Source organism: Pleurodeles waltl, chromosome 7 (assembly GCF_031143425.1).
Source record: "Pleurodeles waltl isolate 20211129_DDA chromosome 7, aPleWal1.hap1.20221129, whole genome shotgun sequence".
Lineage (NCBI taxonomy): Eukaryota > Metazoa > Chordata > Amphibia > Caudata > Salamandridae > Pleurodeles > Pleurodeles waltl.
In genome coordinates, this window is record NC_090446.1 from 1,216,075,336 (window position 1) to 1,216,098,409 (window position 23,074).

General features: G+C 44.5%; 1 protein-coding gene across 1 annotated transcript in view; it reads right to left on the reverse strand.

Moving 5' to 3' along the window:
- Nucleotides 1-23,074, reverse strand: part of TBCD (tubulin folding cofactor D) — a 1,666,801-nt gene that overhangs the window by 1,541,352 nt on the left and 102,375 nt on the right. The window contains 1 exon segment of the mRNA XM_069200356.1: nt 15,885-15,940. Coding sequence (XP_069056457.1) covers nt 15,885-15,940 — 56 coding nt within the window.

Genomic DNA, 23,074 nt, shown 5'->3' on the forward strand with positions numbered 1-23,074 from the left:
GGGGTTATGGAGGGGGGCCCTAGTACCCAGCCATTCCACAGCCACCCTCCTCTTAGCCAAAACTAATGCCAACTGTTTGAACATCCAGCGCATTTTACCTTCAATCTTCAATTTCTGGTGCAGTCACTGCCCTTAGCCTTGTAACCACTTTGAGGCAATAATCACGTACCCTCGGGTACTCTCCCACCATGTGCAGGAAGGAAGCGCCATCCTTTACATATCTGAAACAATCTGCCCCATCCTACTAAGCTTGACCAGCATTGGGTAGGTGTGATGCACATAACTGAAATTGACCAGTTTAAATCTAGCGTTGCACGAGACTTTTTCACCAAGTCACAGGTAGCGCTCCATTTAGGGTGAGTCAGGGGTGTCTTTAATTCCTCCATTCTCGCCGCACCACTGGGTCCACCCAAGCCCTGTCCACCATGAGCGTCTTGTAGATGTGCGTCACCATGTTTCTCATCCCACCATCAATAAGTGTAAAGCTTCTGTCTGCTGGGGTTCTCTCTGGAACCTATTTTAGCATACTGCAAGAATTTACCTCCCCCCATCGCAAATGCCTCCTGCTCCTCCGCGAAGGTGAGGAACATCTCCCCAGGGTATAAGTCACTTAACGTTTCACAGCTCCCTTCACTCCATCTCACTACAGACATGTCCTCAATACTACTGAATAGGAGGGGAGTCCATATGACTAGTTCCCTGGTAAAGGGGGGGGGGGTTATTTAAATACCCCAGCGACCACTCGCTTCCACACTTCTGCCACTGGACAGATCAGATAATGGGTGACATGAGAAGAGCCATCAAGGAGCACGTGCCGTGCAGCAGATGTGTCTCCCAGTTTTCCTCCCTGGGGAACCACTTGGCGGCCTGCTGTAATTTGGATGCATAGTAGTAAAGTTCTGAATCCGGTGGCCTATGCTGACCTCCAACTGGTCATGCTTAAGCTGTAACAGCACCACCTTACTTCTCTTCCTAGCCCACACAAGGGGGGGGGGGGGGGACGGACATCGGGCTGTCTGAATTATTATAATGAGAAAATGACTACAAGAACGTGAAGAGATGTATTACACTGACATGAAATGCCCAGTAAAAGTGTAAGATAGAAAATGAATTTGTGAGAGAGAAAGACAGTGGGGTTTGGGGTAAGCCAAACAGAGAGGGGAAAATAATTTCAGACTTTGGGTGCATTAAGAGAAGAAAATCTGAAGCAGGATTTAGAATAAGGAGAAGGAGACAATCGGAAATGCCAAGCTGAATAAAAAACATGAAGAAGGTTCATAGGTAGGTACTTAAAGGCAGGGCCATCAATCCATTTGAACACAAGATAAGCAACGTACATTTTAAATATATTAATAAACAAGCGATCACAGAAATTTACTTGCTTGATCATGAAGGTAAAACTATCTGGCCAGAAAGTTGGTCAGCACTGACATTTTTGTTTGTTCTTACTTTTAGAAAGTTGTTTTTTTCTTGCCTTAGCCATTTGGTGCCTGCAGACGGTCTCTGATCACATGACTGGGTGTAGATTGGTGTGGCTTGATGTGCCATCTTGGGCATGATAGGAAGGAGGAGTAAGGCACAGGCTCGATTATACCTGAATAGGCTGTATCCTGTCCCCACTCAAAGGGCTGCGTACCCCCTGTAGCTTTTCTGGCACCAGGGCAGGGAGGGCAGGACATCTGTGGACTTCAAAGGCATTTCTTTGAAATCTCCACCATATCAAAGGCATCACTGGGAATAAGAACTGGTCCTCAGACACCACCACTTCAATACACTTCTGGACCTGTGGATACTATGTCAAGAAGAAGGCCTGCTGTGCTGCTGAAGGACTGCCACTCTGCTTGCCACTTCTGCACCAGAATTTACACATGGAGTTTTGTTTTCATTATATTCTTTGCTTTAGTTGGGTGCTAGTAGATAATAAATATATATATCATTTGATTTGGGCAATGCATTGGTGATGGAAAAATGTTTCAGTAAATCTTGTGGTATGATATAAATGTTTGTAAAAAAGCAGCATACACCAAAGCTTCTTGGCGCTAAACAAACATAACCGGTAAAATGAGCTGGAGCAATTACAGTTAAAAAGTCAGTCTTTAAAAGGTGACTTAAATAAACCAAAAGATGTACAGAGCACAGATTCGGAGCAGGATTATTCCACTGTCTGGCAGCTGCAATTGACAATGACGTTGCAGAATCGTGTCGTTCAGAAATTATGTGAAATCATTATTTGGCTCCATTGAGGGCAGATCTAAGATGTTCTGAAAACCTGTTACGATTGGCTTACTTTAAGTTTGTAGGTTGCAATTACTGATTTATAAAATTCACTAAAGTTAGAAACTACATTTCTATAGCTCTGCCTTACTTACCTTGTTAGAGATTAACTGCTTTCTTTCTGAAGGGGAGGAGAACAGCCTAAGACCAATGTAGGCGCAGAGTTAATAGCGGCTAACAAATCATTGGGATTCGAGCTGTTAATAGTGGTAAGAATAGCGTTGGAAAGATGCCTTTACCCGGTGCAAAGTCATCAGTCGAAATTCTTTCAATCAAGGAAACGTTAAACAACTGATTACTGTTGCATGTCACAATATAATGCTGTATTTCATGGGCCCCTATTTGTCTGAGGTAAACTCTAGGTAGGAAAGGTGACAGTTTATTTTGGCACCCCAGACCCCATGACCTCTTCCTCGGTTTCACTCACTACCGCCCAACAAATGTGCCCCTCATCTCTCCATAGCCCCCTTTCACATACCTTAATTTGCTTTAAAGCACTTGTAAATGCTGGCTTCACCAATCCACTCAGCTATCCACATAAAGTACAGGAGTATATTTAAGAGCCCTAGCGCCATTCTAATGCCACATTAGCGCAATTATTTTTACGCTAATGTGGCGTAAGAAGACCAAAAAACGCCATGCCATATTTACAAAGTAGCGCAATGCATGCATTGCACCACTTTGTATCCCTTTGCGCTACATTATGCCTGTGCCAGGAATAATGTATGCAAAGGTGGCATTCCATCGTTAGGGGAGGTGGCAAAACAAATGGCACAAAGAAATCTGACATATTTCTTTGGGTCTTATTTCTGGCACTTTTAACGCCTACTCGGAGCAGAAGTTAAAAGGAGGCTTCCGTGGGTTACAAGGGGCCTCTGGGTGCTTTGCAGGATTAGCATCAAAGTTTTTAACTTTAATCCTGCTACGCACCTTAGTAACATCAAAAATTCTGACGCTAGTCCCCTAACTACTGCCATGGTGTTTTAAATACGGCACACACATGGTGCCGTTAGGGGGGGTGCTAAGGGGAACAAGAAAAGTGGTGCACCACTGTGTGTAGCGCCACTTTTTTCAACTATGCCCCATATGGGCATATTTAAGAACCCCTAGTGCCATTCTAACGCCACATTAATGTAATTTTGTTTTAAGCTAATGTGGCGTTAGAAGGCCAAACACGGTGCACCATATTTACAAAGTGGTGCAATGCATGCATTGCGCCACTTTGTAAACCTCTGCTCTACATTACATTCGCCAGGCATAATGTATGCAAAGGGGGCATTCCCACGCTAAGGAGGACCAAAAAAAATGGCGCAAAGAAATCTGAAAGATTTCTTGGAGTCATTTTTTTCCAGCACTTTTAACACCTGCTCAGGGCAGGCATTAAAAAGAGGTTTCCATTGGTTACAATGGGCCTCTGGGTGCTTTGCAATATTAGCGTCAACATTTTTTATGCTAATCCTGAAAAGCGTCAGACTAGTGTAAAAAATTCTGATGCAAATCCCCTAACTACCGCCACTGTGCGCCATATTTTAAATATGATGCTCACATGGTTGCGTTAAGGAGGGGGGAGGGGCTAAGGGCTGGAATAAAAGTGCCACTTTTCTTAAATATGCCCCATAGTTCTGTTCGCAGCAGGCATATTAACCCTCTATGCTACTTTATGTGGAGTCAAAACTGCCACTAGGCAAAACTCCCATCTTTCTCTCTGGCAGGAACATGAATCAGAAGAGGCATCTTGACATTTTAATTGTTTACTGAAGGCTGGACCCTAGGGTGACCACCTGGCATTGAGGCAAATTCTGGACAGGACTGTAAAAAATTCAGGACAAAGGGTCAAAATTCAGGACAAAAATTCAGGACAAAGGGTCAAAATTCAGGACAAAAATTCAAGAACAAACATCAGTTTTACAGACACACGCAAGAGAGGCCATGCCTCACTATGTTGTCAGTGCATTTATGTACTCTTTTTTAACATAGCACTATTTGTTCTCTGTGGACCTTTTGTGATTGCCTCCTGGTGTGCTACATTCAGGTGTCACATTACGTCCTTGTTCAGTAGTAAATTACGGCAAGGCCATCACCCCTACCCAACTCTACCCGATCTTTCCTGAAGAGAAAGTAACAGCAAAATTTTGATTATGTTTCTGAACATTTCAAAACCCCTGGCAAACAGTTTGGGAAACATTAAGGTAATTAACCTTATACTAGTTTAAACAAATTGAACAAAAACATCTGTCTTATCCCAACCGCCCATGGACTTTCAATCTCATTTTTTTAAAGAGGCAGGGCAGATGGTGTGGGTGACAGTCTCACACCTAATGACAGGATGTGATGTACCCATAACTTGTCTGTAGTCTCACTGCACTAGAGTGTATGTTTGGGACTCTACATTTATCTCAGAAATGGGAGCCCGGACTACAAATCAAAGATAATAAAATAGTAGGATGAAATCGAGATCAAATGGGAGATCCACGGCAAGTAATTCAAAGGGTTGTTGCTAACAACTGGATAAATAAAGAAGTGAAGAACAAGGTGGGACAAATCCTAAAATCAGACAAGATGGGTCCACCAAGACTATTTGAAGGTATTGGGTACCTGGGGAGTTGTCTGCACACAGGAGCGAAACAGAAGGGGCACTGTCAAGTGGTTGAACAATCAACACCCATCCACCTTGGCAAACTCTTCTGGTGCAATGGTTCACTGTTAGTGCTTGTGAAGGGTGAGCAGGGGCCAGACCCCTTGAAAGGTTGTGCAAGGCAATTGCCCAGTTACTCCATGTCTTTATATGGTTTTGAAATTGAGCAAAAGCCAAACTAGAGACCTGGATTATCCCTAAGTGTCAAGTACACATAGAATCTTCAAAATATTTGGGTTGTAAATTGCACACACAAAATTTACAAATTTTAAAATGTTATCAGTGTTTCTTTCACATATGGCACTGATTTCGCCTTCATACACAATTAGATCTCAGATTGAACTGGGAACCAGTTACCTTTTGATACCTAGTGATTAATATCTACCATTCTTACACTGATTTCCAGGATGAAAATCTCGGCAGAGCGAACGGTCCCTCCAAGCCCAGTTTTCTTTTTGGTCTTCTCTTCTGCTTTCTGTAGAGGCCATGTGGCACTAGCGAAGATGGTGTGCTACCCCAATGATAGTATTATTTTGCAAACCTTCCCCTGCTTGTCCTTCATTCCTTCTTCAGACAGGACACACATCTGATTTGGGCGCTACGGCGCCATCGGGAGCTCTTTTCACTCTAAAGCTAACTGTGACTGCGGGTGGATTAGATCTTCTGGACTTAAAATGCTTTTATTCAGCTGCAGATGTCCAATGGGTGGCTCACTGGCTTTCTGCCCACCTCCCTGCATGAGATGGGGTTTACCAGTAAAGACTTTTAAGGAAGGCTTAATGCACTGCTCATCGTTTCCTACTGACCATTCTATGGATCGCCATCCAGGGTTATCATGCATGGCTTTCTCTTGCCTTGCCAGAACCTGTAAACTCACTGACACGAAGAAACCCTATGCTCCTGCACTACCTTTGCTAAGCCTTCCCACTCGCACAGGATGGCTGTGCTCAGAGCAACTCCATCAGTGGAATGTTGCAGGTGTCTTAAAATTGGGGACTTTGTTTCTGAACAGTGAGCTACTAAATTTCTAAACCCTTGTGGCAGACTACCATCTTCACCCCGGTCAACTCCTTACTTACAACCACCTTAAATAATCATTAAATGCCCTATTTCATGTCTGCTACCTAGCACTAACCCTACAAGAGGTATGCCAGAAGCTCTGTACCATAGGAAATGGTGGCAAACTGATAGAATGGGTATACAGACCTATCCTGCAACATGGAAATCACTCCAGGTCTTCTTGTCATACTACCTGGGTGATTGATGTAGCCAAACCTCTGCAAGATATGGACTAAAATACTGGACTTTCCCCACAAAGTATCCCACAGCTGTCACTTTAAGTAAATTCATAGTGCTTCCTTGTGAATGCATTCTGCCTGTTGCTTGCCATTGGCCTTGTGGTTTGTAACTCACAATTCGTTGCTTTCAATTTGCTGGCTTTATTTGTTTTAGGCTATGCAGCTTGAATTCGTCCCTTCCCTTGCCAAAACCTTATTTACAGTATCCTGCTGAGTGCTTCCTTTCTGTAAACAGGCTTGTAAATCTTGTTCTTATCATATTTGCTGTGCATTCAAAGAACAAAGTCAAATGTCAGGCTCTGTCTTCGGTGGGAACTTAGGGCCATATGTACGAACACTTTTTCCCATAGACACAGAATGGGTAAAAACCTTTGCTACATCTGGCCCTTAGTGTTTACTTTCCTTTCTCTGACTTCAAAGTGAGAGGATTTATGCAATAATCTTGCTGGATACTGGGGTTAGGAAAAAGTTTTTTCTATCACATGACAACATTTAAATAGACTTCAGAATATATCAGAACTAGAAGTACAAAGCAAGCACATTTTTGTTCATTCTGAACTGTGCTGGAAACAAATACCTTTACATGATTAAAACAAATCATTGCATTAGGTGATGCAATTTCCACACATCATCGTCTGTGCACAATATAGTTTGATTTGAAAAACTGTGTATCTGTGCAAATGTAATGGTCATTTCAATCAAAAATGTGTTGTCTGTAATGGCAGTGTGTTACCACACCATGCATGCTCCACTCTGCTCTGCACCACTCCACACCACTGAACCCTACTCTGTATCACTATACTTTACATCACTCCATGCCACTGTTCTCTTCTCCATTCGGAACCACTCCACATTATGCCACTGCTCTCTATGCTACTTCACACTATGCTTCTCTACTCTACTCTGTACTACTCTACTCTAAGCCACCGCAATTTGCGCCTCTCTACACCACTGCGCTCTGCTCGTCTGCACGCCATACCACTCCAGTCTAGGCAACACCAATCTAATCCGCACAACTCTACTCTCTGCCACTCTGCACTGTACGCCACTGCACTCTAAGTTAATACACTCTATGCTAATGCACTTTACTCTGTAACACTCAACTCTATGCCCCTGCACTCTTCATCAATACACTGTACATCATTCTAATCTACTCTGCACCTCTGCACTCTATGCCACGGCACTCTACACTACTTTACTCTATGGCATCACACTCTATGCTTTATGCAACTCCACTCTAACTTGCACTTCTCCACTCTAAGCTACCTCACTCTACTGTGAAATAATCTACGTTATGCCACTGCACTCTGTGCCACTGCATTCTATGCCACTGCACTCTACCCTGCACCTCTCCACTCTATGCAACTGCACTCTACTCTGAAACAATCTATTCTACGTCACTGTACTCTATACCACTCTGACCACTGCACTCTAGTTCAGTGTAGTCTACACAACTGCAAGCTGACACTCTGCAACACTGCTCTGGCCGCCACTATACTCTACACCACTCTGCTCTGTACTACTGCATTTTGCACTAATATACGCTAGTCCACTGCATTCTATGCCACCCTACTCTGCCCAATGCCACTCTATGCAACTGCACTCTACACCAGTGCACTCTAAACAACTGCACTGCCCTTTACTCTGCACCACTGTACTTTATGCCACTGTTCTCTGTACCACTCTACACCACTGCACTGACACTCTACTCTGCACTCTACACCACTCTACTCTATGCCACTGCACTCTAGGCACTATACTCTACACCACTCTACAATACTCCACTCTGCACCACTCTACACCACTACACTCTATGCCACATGAGTCTACTCTGCACTCTGACACTGCACTCTCTGCTACTCTATTGTATGCCACTCTACTCCACTACACTCTATGTAACTCTACCCCATGCCACTCTATGCCACTGCACTCTGCGCCAATGCACTCTAAACAACTGCACTGTACGCCACTGCCCTCTACTCTGTACCACTGTACTCTACGCCACTGCTCTGTGCCACTCTACTCAACTCTGCATCACTGCACTGACACTCTACTCTGCAGTGTTGCACTCTCCACCACCGTACTATACACCTATGTACTACTGCACTCTATGCCACTCTACTCTGCATCACTCCACTCTACAGCACTTTGCCCTACTCTGCACCACTCTACACTACACCACTGCACTCCCTGCAACATGAGTCTACTGCGCAATCTATGCCACTGCACCACTCTACACTACTGCTCTCTCTGCTACTCTCTTGTATGCCACTCTACTCCACTGCACTCTATTCCACTCTACTCTGTCCCATGCCACTCCATGCCACTGCACTCTAAACCACTGCACTCTACGCTAACGCACTCTAAACAACTGCACTGTACCTTGCAACACTGGGCTCTACGCCACTGCTCCTATGCTACTCTACTCCACTCCACTCCACTCCACACCACTATGCCACTAGCTTTAAGCCATGCTGAACAGCAGCTACTCTGGTGTATAACATGGCTAATGACTAAAACACATTAGCAAAGCCAATAACTCTTTTGTAGATGAGACCTATTGGCTTTGCCAATGTATGTTAGTACTTTGAGGTACCGAGGTACCTGAAAGAACTGTGAAAAATACAATTACATCATAATAAAGGCAGCTACAAAATGCGCAAATACATTTCGGTTAAATAAAAAATTATTTCTCAAATACAGATTTGAATAATATACAGTTTATACTTAGTGATAAAAAAAATTATAACACTCCATTAAAACCACACACTCCACAGCTCACCTTGGAACACCATTACAATACCTCTCTGAAAGAAATAACTTTGCCACCAGAAAACTTCAAGTGACTCCTTTTAGTAAAGTCAATGCAGGTTTTCAAGCCCCTTTGTATTTGCAGATTTACCAGTTGCCTACATTTGCAATTCTTTAGGGAAGGAGACCCCCTGGCAAGAAGGCCTTTTCTTATCTGTCTGCCCCTCCCTCCCTCAGAGCACAGGAGACCCCCTGCCTTCCAGCCCAGCTGGGGAAACTCCTCTGCACCTAATTTCGCCCTGCCTCCTTTGCCCTATAGGTGAAAGGCTAAAATTATGGACAAATGCCCTCCGTTAAAGCTTTCCTCACGAACAACGGACAGCAGGGCGAAATTACGGACAGTCCGTGAAATTTACGGACGGGGGTCACCCTACTGGACCCGCACAAGAAACTTTTCAGCAGGTGCTTTTAAATCGCAAGTTTCGGAAGTATTGCTAAACAAAGAGCCCCCCTGAAGTCTGCGTCCGCCCGCCCAAAATGCCGGCCATGGGAAAGTTTTTATCGGAGATCAGTAAACGACAATACATGAACATGTTTAGGCCGGTTTCACGCGAGAGCTTTTCCAAATTCTTTACGAAGATGAATGAACACGAAAAATACCCAAGACTAATTCAAAACACTTACTGCTTGCGACACAAGGTCTATTTTTAAAAAATCAACTAGATAATAAGCAATAATCGATGGCAACGACGTTTGAGACTTGTGTGCACAATAACAGAAATAAAAGGGACAGTTGCAAGTAGAATAAAGCACCGCAAGGTGGCAGCACAGGCTAAGATTGCACGGTAAGATAATATACTTGCATTTCGAATGTAGCTTCTTTACTGCTCTCGCGGTGCTCTGTTTAATGTATGAGCCACTGAAAAATCTCAGCATGGCACGTGGGTAGGTTGCTAATTGACCGTACAGATACAGGGATTTCAACCCTTCAGAAAATACGTATGTGCACAAGCGAGAAGCGGCCTTACGGACAGAGCTGTAGACGTTAAGTCCTGGCGTCGACTAAACATCCTGTGATTCTGGGCAAATCACTTAACCTTGCGGTGGCTATACAACACGCGGGCATTTTGGTTGAGGAGGAAAATTGGGAAAAGCCACTGCTATTAGTTAACAAAGGACGAAGCACACTGCCCCAGCCCTGGGTGGTGGGGGGCAGCGACGTGGAACAAGTCCCCTACCTGATTGGACACAAAGAGTCGGGGGGGAGAGGGGGCCCAATTTGCTTGCAACGTGATCTTCAGGGACCTCCCAACCTTTCGGTTGTTGGGCACCTCAGTGGACTTGACTGCATGGAGGACGGGCGGCTGCGAGGTTCTGGGCGATTTGTACCCAAATGGGAGTTTATAGGCTTTGAAGCCGCACTGGACTGCCTCAGTGTGGGTCCGGGCCAGTTCATTCACCGTGCACATATAGCGGCTATTGTGCGGGATACTTCCACTGCTTTCCCCCGCCCTGCCTACCTCATTCACCCTTACATACCTGTTGGAGCTCGGCGAGTGCGGTCATTTTATATCATACTTTTACAAATCATTGACAGCTGGCGGTAGAAAGACCTCGTTCCCGGCACTGGGGGTCCAGATGGATGTCTGTTGGCGACGATTGTGCACACCTGTGAAAACAGTGTCGACCTTAAACTCTTGCACTTCCATTTCCTTCATCGTATGTGCTTCACACCAGAGTTGATGCATAAAATCGATCCTAGGCGAACGGAGTCGTTTCATTGATGTCCAGCCTCGGTGGCCTCCGTCCTCAACTTGGCTTGGTCTTGTCCCGAGGTGTATGGTTATTGGTGGAAGGTGTTGGACCGTGTGTGGTCCCTGGTGTAGATTCCAGTAGACATGGACACACTTGCCTGCTTACTGGGGAATATCGCTACACCAAAATACCAGAAGAAAGCTTTTCAAATCCTCCATTATTGGACAGGAGGTGGGTGGCAATTACTTGAATGGCTCAAATTGGACCTATCAAGAAGCGGTGGATAGCTGATGTAGCTGAATGGGGTGCTGCGGAGGAGGTCCGTTTGACGAGGTGCAGGAGAGATGATAAAGTCCGGGAAGATATTGAGGACTGAGCAGGGTTTATTCATCCAGAGGAGATACCTTCTACCTCCACATCAGTAGAGGAGTGGTCTTTGGACCCGGCTGAGGTGTAGCATCAATGTGGTCCTACTCCTGTAATACACTAGGTAGGATGGTAGGTTGGGATTAGAAGGGGGAGCTGGAACACTGATGGGCCAGCGTAGCACCCTACTGGACTTATTGTAAATGTTATGCTCATTTGATTCCACTGTGAGACTTGAACCCTTAATGTGGCGTGATGGAATATAGCACGTAGTTTGGTACCTGTTGGTGCCATGTAAAGTGCTCCAATGACCTTGGGCTGAGTTTGTGCTATATAAAATAGCGAAAAAAGTAAAATAAAAAATGATAATGGCGGTGGGGGGTAGAGTGACCTGCCTGTGATTGCTAGAGGGCCCTTCCTTTTAAAGCTGGAGGTGGTGGAGGGAAGTAGGTGACACGGTTGGGTCTCTAATCTGTCTCTAAAACATAATTGAACAACCAAACTGTCTGTCAGCTGGGCTCACATGTACATCGAGGGGATTTCTACACTGAGTCTAAAAATATGTTTTTCCATTTCGTAAACTGTCACGATAACCCCACAAATAGAATCCTCTTTCTAGCTGTATTCATATCACTAATTTATGAGTGTATTTCGGGGCCTGCTGTATGAACACTTGGCCTCACAGTCTATGGCCTGAAAATCCAGAGTCCATCAGTCAAGGGAATTTCACTTAATTGATTAAAATTGCACCCTCTCCTGTGCTCTCAATACCCTTTACCCACAAAATCATGGTTAAAGGGATTGCAAACTGGTCGAAAATGAAGATTTGTCACAGGAATCATTTGAAGAAGCAAGAGTTGTCACAGTAATTCCACTTTTCTCAGCGCACATCAGGATGCAACTCTAAATATCACTGTTATCCTGCACCGTGGAGCTGCAGGAATACCTGTGCGTTTTTCCTCAATGCATCTGGAATGAGGGCTCAAATGCTGTGAAAAGCATACTAACCAAAGGGTAATCTTAAGTGGAGGAGAGGGAAGAGATGTCTTTACATGGAACCAGAAAACAGTTACACAACAAGCATGCTACAATAAAATACATTAAAGAACACTTACTGCCCAGAAAAGTGAGAGCCTCCCTCGGTTTTGGGTCCCCTGACAAAGCTCCACCTGCACCCTGATGGTGCCCCGGCAGGATCAGAAAACGTCCTCCTAAGCTCTTTATAACACTCCACCTGCACCCTGATGGTGCCCTGGCAGGATCAGAAAACGTCCTCCTAAGCTCTTTATAACACTCCACCTGCACCCTGATGGTGCCCCGGCAGGATCAGAAAACGTCCTCCTAAGCTCTTTATAACACTCCACCTGCACCCTGATGGTGCCCCGGCAAGATCAGAAAACGTCCTCCTAAGCTCTTTATAACAATCAGTGGACTCTGATACTATGCTGCTGTGTGAGCGTCTAACGCACCATCCCTGAAAGTATGGTTACCCTTGCAAGATCCCAATTGGTCTGGCCTTAAAGTAACGTTGCATCGTAATGTAAAGCATTACAAGTAGATAGCAAGGGAATGGGCATGTATTCGTGTGGAAGCAAAGAATTGTACAATAATATTGGTGTAGATTAAGGTGACAGATGCACTGTCCGGCTAGACCTAACAATCCATGTAAGTTAATACTACCCTCCTTCCACCTGAGCTGCTGTCAGAGAAAACCACCATGTATCATCTAGTTATCTAAGACACTTTAATAGAATTATAACGTTGTGTGTGTGTGTGTGTGTGTCCCTGAAAGTTCAAGCTCAGGCGGCAGGATAAATAAACAAAATGATTACAGTTGTGTGGAGGGCAAGCACTTTTTTGTGGAAACACACACCTCCTGGCTCCCAACATGTGGGTGGAGCTAAGGCCCTCGATTGGTGATTCTCATACAATCCAACCATAACTAGCCAATCGATTTGAATAGCCTGACAACTAGCTGAGATGTCTCCAGAAAGATCACTGAAGAATCAATTGAACAAACTGATCTCACTTTCTGTTCAGATAAACAGCAACAGGAGGATCTCTTCAGGCCTTGAAGACTAGAGATGAGGATTGCGAAGACAATGTCCCATTCATAAGCAAAGAGGAGATGTGGCTCATGCTGCATTCCCTAGTGTTTGTGATCCAGGAATTGCAAAGACTGGCAGGAACATACCATGCTACGAAGGATATTCACAAAAAACATTGTGCCGTCCTGTTTTCTGACACAGAAGAGGTTGTCTGTGTAGATCATTACGTATGTATGAATATTTTGAATAATAAAAATCACAAGCACTCTGGTGTGTCACGTGTGAATGTGAGCATGCCAAGTAGAGGTATTCCATCAAGAGACTGGGAATATGCACCCACCATTCCAAAGTGTGAATCCAGTTGAGTCTCTAGACATATTTTGTTTTTGTTTGGGTGGGGGGGATTCACAGAAGGGGCCACATATATATTGGTGGGCCACCTACAATGGGCGACACACAAAGTAATTTAAACCTTTCAAGTAGACGGTGAACTAAAAATTACTTTTGTCTGTGAGAGGGGTAATGACTCCCGTTTTCCACTTCAAAGCCATCTCTTCTATAGTCTCGTTGGTAGACATTTACACACTTTCTTCTCATGCCTTTCTGAAACAGTTTGCACAGCTCACATCTCACCTCTCTCCTCTTCAGCAATCTCTTTTCACTCTCTCCTGCATATACTTCCTTGCATCTCCTCCACTTCATCAATCCCTCTTCAGACACATTCCACCCACTCACCTGTATGCCCTGCATTTTCTTTAAATTTCACTCTGTCAATATTTTAACAGCGATGAACTTCCTTCACACACTTTCACATATAATCAGAGAGGTCCAGGATTAGATAAGCATGCATTTTGAGCCCCGTTAGGATCCACTTTTATATTAAACCACAATTGCTGCACATGTAAATAGGGACAAGAATAAAGATACACTTCAAATACATGGATGGAATACACCAAACTATAAAATTCGGTAGCAACCACTTTACATTCTATCTGATCATTTGCCCTTGCCCTAGTCACCTGGCTTATGTTGGCATTGCCATACAACCGCAGAAAACCAGAATATAACAACATTTCTGAAATATCCTTTAATAGGATGTCCGAAAGCTACTATGCATTGTTTGTTCCTGCTTCCAGTCCAGGTACAGGACCACCTAAACAGGCAGCGTATGAGCAAGAACAGAGCTGCTCTCGGTCTATTCAGCATACAGTTGCACATGCACTCACAGCAGACCTCGTCCTTAATGCTCTTGGAACAAGCTGTTAGACTCCTTGCCGTAGCTGTCATCCCCCTCCAAAATCACCCATTCCCATGAAGCATGGTGCTCTGATGACTCCACACGGAGCAACAGCATTCAACGCTCCAAGGTTCACCTCTGCATAAATGCTAATAATGGAGATGTGTACTATCCTGACATCAATGTGCTGACTTGTGTCTTGACAACAGGTGAGGCTTCCCCCCAGAAAATGCCCACTCCTGTCTTCAAGCCATAAAATGTGACCTTTACCTGCTTTCTCACTGAGCAACCAACCCTGTTCTGAGCTGCTCAGCTTATTCTTTCTCCTTTTCCTACATTCTCTCTCCCCCCCCCCCAATCAATGGTAGGGTAATGACTCTGACGGCCTTCAACACTAGTTGTCCCTGGGTGGAAAAAAAGTAAAGAAAAAAGATGCCTAGAAGAGCAAGAGGGCACTGGGCGGGGGCAAGTGGGTGTATGGTAGGGATGGATGAAGAGGGGTGACAATGAGGAAAAATAGTCCTTCCCATGCAATGTGAGCAAGGCCTGAGGTAAGCAGTGGAAGGCTTCCATCAAACAAGTTAGACAGAAATGATCATGGGCAGGACAACCACAAAAATGGGGTGCACATGCCATTGAATCAGGACTACTAAAGTGAGACAGACAAAGCTATCTAACCATGAGCAAGAGGTGGACCCATATGTTATGTACTGGAAACAACAGGTCTGCCTACAGACAGCTAAAGCAGTCTATGGCGGAGGTTGTAAAAATGAGGGAGACACACCTCCAGGAAATGAATTAAGCCAAGGGTCCATTGATACAGGAAAATGGATGCCGTTGACAATGTTGGTGTTTTAGTAGCATTTGTTACATTACAAGCAGTGTTTGGTTCAAAATGATGCTGAAGTTCTGCTCAAGTCTGTCAAACTGTTGATGATTTTCTCACCTCAGTAACATGAACATTATTCATCAAGGCATGTGATTTTATTAAACATCCAATGCTGGAGAAATTAATGGGCCATACTGAGTAATATACATTAATGTCTAAAGTGGCGGTCTTCAAATGTTTTAATGACCAATTTCTCATCACATAAGTGGCCATGATTATGACTCCCATCCAAAAGAGCATAATATTTTCTCGAAATTATTGCACAAAAAGATAAATATCAGAACACATCCAAGTAAGGTGCTTGGAAACTTTCCAGCTCTAAAATATAAATAAAACTGACATTCATAATCGTCTTTAAATTCATCACAATTGATTTATAAAGTAAAATACTGAGAGCAAGCCAAACATTTCAAGTGATACTGTGGACGACATCACCTTTAAAGAAAACTTGAAAAGCTAAGTTCTGTGTTCCTTTTCATACTATAATCAATACAGTATCTGAAATAAAAAATGTATTTCATGGGGGCAAAATTAATGATATCTTATATATCCTCAGATTCATATATATATACTTACACATTATTATATATACGCTTACATTCGAGTGATCTTAACGTCATAATTTACTTACTTTGACACAAGCACGGCAGCTGCATCTCGGGCTTTATCACTGACCACCAAGTACGACTAGGAGAGCAAATAAACAAGCATCGCTTAGCAGAATAAGGTAAATAACCACAAAAACAGAAAAAATAGTACAGAACCAGAAAAAATATAGTTAGCTAGATGACAGATAAATACATTAAAGACTCACTTGGGCCCATTTCCTATAATTAGCATCCTTTTACAGTATATAACTATAGGGCAATACTAGAACCTTGTCCCAAACACACAACAAGCATTAACATTAAATAACTAATTATCTCTATCTCTCTGTTAGTAGCTAAAAAGCCAGGAAGAATTACTACAAAAATAAGTAGAAATCTTCCTATACACAAATTCGCCCATTACATGGTACAGAAGGGCCCATTACCTGAAACCATCCACAGTGAAGGACGACTTCCCTTGGTATTTTTTTTAATTTTGTATTTTTTTAAGGAAGCACTATGCGCGCTGATCTACAAAAATGTAGTCTATACTTGTCTGTGTTCTTCGGTGAATCAATCTTGATTTGTTTCGAGGTTTTATAAAGCACTGGTTGCCATCTTGGCTTAACTTACGAGTTCTTTTTGCAGGGAAAGAGTACTGCAACACGACCTACAGCTGGAGTAAGAATCATGCAGGAGGAATGGGCGACAACCATCACCCTGCATTCACTGTTCACCGAAGGGGATTCAGACGTATTTTTGAAGAATTCCGTTTTAAGACGTTTTCTGAATCAGAGGTAGTTTGGTTCAACTGGACTACGATGGTTTTTTATGAACTTTTTATTCCACTACACTGTATCTATCAGGCTACTTGCTATTTCTAATGATTATATCGCAGGCCACGCTGACAGCATACCTGCGCCCAGGCCCAGTGTACATAGGGAACCCACACACTTTGTACCAGATGACTTAGCCACTTGCTTTTGGAGGGGTTAGACTTGTAATACCTTCGGAGAGGGCCTGTACAAACAACTGGCACAGGCACGGCAGAGTACCATTCCGCACCCGAGGGCTGTGGTGCTTCTGTGGTTGAACTTCCTTGGAAGAGGTCTTTTGGATAAAACGCGTGTTTGCAGTTATCGGCTTACACACGGAACTACTTGGAAATAAAGGATGAGTAGGTGCAAGAACGGCCACCGATTTTCTGTGCGCAATAGGGAAGACTTTATTGACACCAGTTAACTCTACCTAATTATGTTGTATATATGTTGTGAACGTCAACTCCCAGACTGTAATCTGAACCTTCTTGGAGGCTCAGTTCAAGACACCTGAAGGCAGCAGAGTGTCTGATTAGCTCTTACCCATCTGCTAACCAAGTAAATACTTAATTCATAAGGGGTGAAGTGCAGCGGTTACTATAGGTAATCCTTTGTAGTTCACACCAGCTCTGCTTGGAGGGTCTAATGCATTAAACTGTTTTGGTCCCAGACTGCCAAAGATCACCTGCTATGCTTTAGTCACTTGAATGGGCATTAAGGGAGTGTAGTGAGACTGAAAAATGTTTCTGTGGGAAAGCAATGTGGGGCTGGTGTATCGAGCCTTTGTTCTTATTGGCTTTTTGTGGATAATGCAGAGTGGCTTGAATTTTATCTTGGTGTATGTTTGAGGGGTAAAAGGTGGAGGAGACGTGTGTGATTTCTTTTTGTATCATAATCTGTGGAAAGTGCAATGAAGTGGAAGGTGAAACGAAAGTGAATGTTTGTTTTTGCCAGACCACGTACAGGCAGATTCTGATATTAAACATCGAATAATGAACTACAATAAACAAAGTGTAAAAGAGACAAGGAGAAAGGTGATCCCACCAGTGACAAACATGCAGTTTACTATACTTAGTCTGGAGGCTGGGGAAATTCTGAGGGGTCAGTATTTACGTCCAATACATCAGCCATCAGACTGCAGGCAGATTCGGCTTAAGTGGTGATGGAGACTTGCCACGCCCTCTATCCTGCGTGTGTTCCGCCTCTGCCTTTAATATCTTCACCTTATCTTGCTTCATTCAATGACTTTTGCCCTGTTATTGAGGCCACCGTGCATGCGTTTCAGACTTCCTCTGGGCAAGAGAGCCCCCTTCCACAGCAGGTAGATCTGAAGGGCATTGTGAAGCATCCATGGCTTTTTCGTGTAATCCATCTAAAAAGGTCTGCAATTCCCCGGATCAAAAAAGTTCACTGACTTTCCATCCATGGTAATCCACATGCATGCTGGTTCGAAGAGGCCAAATCTGATGTCCCATTTGTGAAGGCGTTATCGCAAGGAGAGAAAAGCCTTTCTCTGATCATTTGTTTCCTTTGAAAAGTCTACTGCCACCTGTATCTTGTGGCAATCAAAATGATAGGCCACTGTCAGGATCTGGCGGATCACCTTGTGCCAGAAGAAGCAGGCATTAATAGGTCTTGGTCCAGATGAGGCCGTGGCTCGGCATGATCTTATTCTATGTACTCTTTGCATCTCAAGAGTAAGTCAAAAGGCAATCCCTATAAGGGTTTGCAAAAAGTCACGAAGAAAGCCTCTAACATCTGCGCCTTCTGCTTTTTCAGGGATCCTGAAGAGGCGTACATTATCCCTACGGCTTCTGTCCTCAAGGTCCACAACTTTGTTATGCAAATATGAGATTTCCAGGTCCCTGTCTTTTAGGAGCTCAAACCTGGATTCAAGAGAGGACAAGCGGTGACCCAGCTTCTCCACTTTGTCATGGAAACCAGAAAACTCAGCACAAATTAACTTCGTCAAGGTGGTGAGGTCAGTAATTTTCGAACCCATCGACTCCAGGCTATGATCCACTGAAGTTACCTCTTTGAGGATCATGTCCATTGTGGTCCCCGAAGGTCATTGTGAAGAGGACAAAGGTTTAGTTTGGGAGACCTCCTTTGTGACGATCAACTGCCTCATTGATTTCCTGGACACCATCATGGGCTGGCGTGTATTTGTTCCCTGGCAAAGGACGATATCCCCATAAGGACAGTCTGATCGCCTTCTCTTTGTCGCAGTGCATCAGGTAAGGTCAATTTAGTGCAGGTCTCTTTGGTAATGGCACCGGTACCTTAGAGGGTGAAGATCAGTAGTAAACCAGGTTACCAAGGCATACCTGCTGTACTCTGACCCTTCTGGAAAGGAATGTGTCATGTTCTTAGCAGATATCACAAACCAGCTGTTGCCTGGGAGCAAAGAATCTGTGTCCTCCTCCAAGGAGGTATCCAACGTTATGAATGACAGACAAACTATATCCAGTTGTGAGCGCCCAGAACAAAAGTATCCTCTCAGATATCAGCTGCTGCTGGTGCTGCCAAGTCCATCAGATTCCTGGTACAGAGATGAGCTAGTTATGGCGGCCAAGAAGCCAAGTTGTCTCTGCTCCCTGCAGGAAGAAAGTAAAAAAGCCAGGACCCTGGTGAAGTAAAAGAACAGAATGTACTCAGGGCATGGGTTCTCACTCTGTCAGGGGGGCAGCTAGATATCCTTGTGGAAGTGAATGGTTCCTGTTTGCACTCACTAGCTCAGTTATTTGGGGATGGGGAATAACATCAATGTCTCTGGCTCTTCACTAGCCTGCTAGCTTAATGCTTAAAGAAAGGTCTACAGGCTTCTTCCTCAATTGTGTTATTTTTTTAAATCTCTGGCCAGGAATAGTACAGAAATCATACTGCGCCACTCACCGATCTTCAAAATCGCCTACAGAGATGAAAGGAGTATAGCAGCTGAGAGCTACTGATTCACTATGTATGGCCTGAAATGGAATGTCTCCTCACTGCATCGACTGTCAAATGGTTCAGTGTATTGTCTAATGTTGAGAGACAATGTGTCCTAACTTCTCTTCAACTGCCCTTCCACCCAGCTTGCAGACATAGAAACAGGTCTTGCATTCTTTCTATTCTATGTCACTGCACACCTATTGTCTGATCTTTTCCATTGAAAATGTACTGAATACTTTGTAGGGTCAACCCCAGGCCCTTCCGGTTGCGACGGCCCCTCAGGTGTAGATCCGCTGACCACAGTTAACAGGACGCTCAGTTATACTGATTATATCATTGATTTTTGGCTTACAATGTATTGTGTTTATTTCTGCACTGTTAGTTTCTTTCATCACCATAATTCTTGTTCTTTCTTGCCTTCTTCCCCTCCATCTTTTCAGTTTTCGGTTATGCCTCATCTTCCGTTCTTATGTACATTTTCTCTATTGCTTATTACTCCCCAAGCCTGCCCCCCTTCCAAGCACCTTCCATGTCTGTGCAAACACCCTTGCGCATTCTTTCCAGGAATGTCAATGGCCTTACACATTACATCCCGCATAAAAAAAGTGTTCTCCTATCTTAATTCCAAATGCCGACATAGGACTTCTCCAAGAGATACACTTCACCAAGAAAGAAGCAGAGAAGCTTTGGTTGTATTGGGTGGGTAAAGAGATACACAGTTGCTGTTCCTCTGAGAGCGGCAGATGAATTACCAACCCCAAGGAAAAAGTGTTGCATCCATCTTGATTCGGAATACATTGCCCCACGTAGTGCTTAACACCTGGGTCAATCCGAAGGGTCGTTAGTAGTTCACCCAATTAAATATTAACAGTAAGGTTCCATGCATAGGCTCAGTGTGTGTGCCCATGGGGTTGAAGCATGATTTCCTTCTTCAGCTCACCAAGTATTTACGGAGATAGGTACCATCAACATCCTGATAGGTTGGGATTGAAACCTAGCCCGGTATGAGGTCTTAGACTGCACCGCTCCAATTGATGTATCAAATAATGCAGATATAGCCCTCTTCGGAGATATTGTAGATGATCATGGCCTTCCTGACACATGGCATCTATTGCATCTGACGGACCGGGAATACACGTATCTGTCTCCGGTTCATGGTAAGCAATCATGGTTGGATTTCGTTCCTGATGGCCCACTCTTTACTTCCTGTTCTCTGCGAGACCTCAATATTAGAGGGTAAACTGCCCTGTAGATTGATCTGGGTATGGCATGGCCAATACGCAAGCCCTGGCATCTCAACTTATCCCAATACAACCACCAGGTAGGCAAGACCCAGTTTAAAGGCCATGTGCATGCTAACCAGGAGAACAATGATGGCTCATTCGACTCTGCCCTGACATTGTAGCAGCTGCAAAGGCAAACATCAGGAGGCAGCCGATAAGGGATGTGGTCCTGTCCAACAAGCAGAGGGAGAAGCGCCAATGTACTAGGGGGATGAAGCCCGCCTCACATGCGCTTACGCCGTCCACCCTTTCCCTATTACAAGGCGCAGCCTTGAGAAGATGCAAATGATCATCCACTCCCTTTTTACCTTCAAAGCCGAGCATGCACTACAGAGTTTGAAATACTGGCACTATGAACTGGGAGAGAAGGCAGCACAGCTACTGGCGGCGCAGCTAAATCAGAAGGAGGCGGGAATTACCATTCCTGCTAACATCACTGATTCGGGAGCGCTGGTCACCAAGCCACAGGAAATTGCAGATGCACTGTATCCTACTATAGGATCCTCTACTCCACAGAAACTGTCCGGGGAACAGAGTAGATAAACTCCTTTTGGATGTTATTCACATACAGTGCTTCTCAGAGGGCAGCAGGTAGCTGTTTCTGGGCGTGATCACCAAGGAGGTGACAGAGCAGGCCATCTCGGATCTACTCTTTCACAAAGTCCTAAGTGAGGATGGTTTCCCGGCGGCATTCTAAAAAATTGACCAACTCCGAGGTGGTGGATCTTCTCTTTTAGGCCTTCCCTGAGGCCGATAGCGCTGGGTCCTTGGGTTTATTGTCCAACAGAGTGCTGATTTCGGTCCTCTCCAAAGCAGCAAAGGATTCTCTTCTTCATGCAGTTATCGCCCTATACCCTTGCTCAATGGGGATGTCAAGATACTGGCAAGCATTCTAGGATCTCACCTTAAACAAGTCCTTCCCTCTATTATTCACCATTCGCAAGTGGTGTACGTCCCAGGGCGCTCTTCATGCAATCATCTCTGCACATTAGCTCATGCAGTCTAGCAAGCAGCAGACCTCCGGATGAGGCCTCAGAACTGTCGATGGATCCCAAGAAGGCATTTGACAGGACAGAATGGGACTATCGGTTTGCCACGCTCTGGAAATTTGGCCTTGGCGAGGACCTGATCTCCAGAGTGAGATGGCTTTACAATTCCCCTTCAGAGCAGGTCAGTTGAAGGAGCTTTCTTTATGACCCCTTCCTGGCCCTTAGGGGTTCCTGTAAAGGTTGCCCACTCTCCCCTCTTGCTCTTTCTCCTTGCGATGGAGCCTTTAGCGGCATCCATGCGCCAATCGGATAATAGGTATTCCTACGCCCGGAAGTCCCTGAACACTGTCTATACACAGATGACATGTTACTCCCCTTGCTGGCCTTACCCTCCTTGATCCCTGTGGTGCTGGAGACTATTGATGTTTTTGCAGCAATATCTCGCTACAAGGTGAACTGGGGAAAGAGCGAGGCCTTGCCGCTGTTGCAGATTACCACCTGCGCCACTATTGCCGATAACCCATTCCGGTGGATAAATTCCACCTCAGGTACCTGGACGTACTAGTAAACAGGGGCCTGGAGGGCATAGTGACGGATAACCTTGACCCGTTAATGGAGCAAATCTGACTGGAGTTCACAAAGTGGTCCCACCTGAATATCTCTCTGGGGACAGGCTCAAGTGGTGAAAATGGTTACCTTTCCCCGTATCACATACATGTTTAGCATGCTTCCCCAACTAATACCCCTCTCGATCCTCTGTCAGGTCGATAAGACCACTAAGGCCTTAATTTGGGGTTAGGCGAGACCTAATCTTGCAATTTGGAAATTTGTCATCCACAGATCAGCAGGAGGATTGGGCTGGCCTTCTGTGGAACATTACTGTTTAGTCTTATACTTGCCACAGATGGCGTACATGCATCCATGAGTCCAAGACACTTTGTTGTGGGTCATGGCTAAACGCAGACTCCCTTTATGTCCTCCTCAAATTCTCTATGGCTTCCAACACTGTAAAGTGCTCCATCTTACTGAGAGGCTTGACAACTGTGCCTCACACCTCAGAACATACCATCAAATCATTTGAGTTCTTTCTTGAAGGCCAGACCTTAAATTACATTCTTTCAACTCTAAGGCTTGTAGGGTGGGCTGTGGCATTTCCCAGAGCTCAGCTTTGTCTCCTGCACTATTAAGCGTACAGTTCAGCATTCTAATCCAT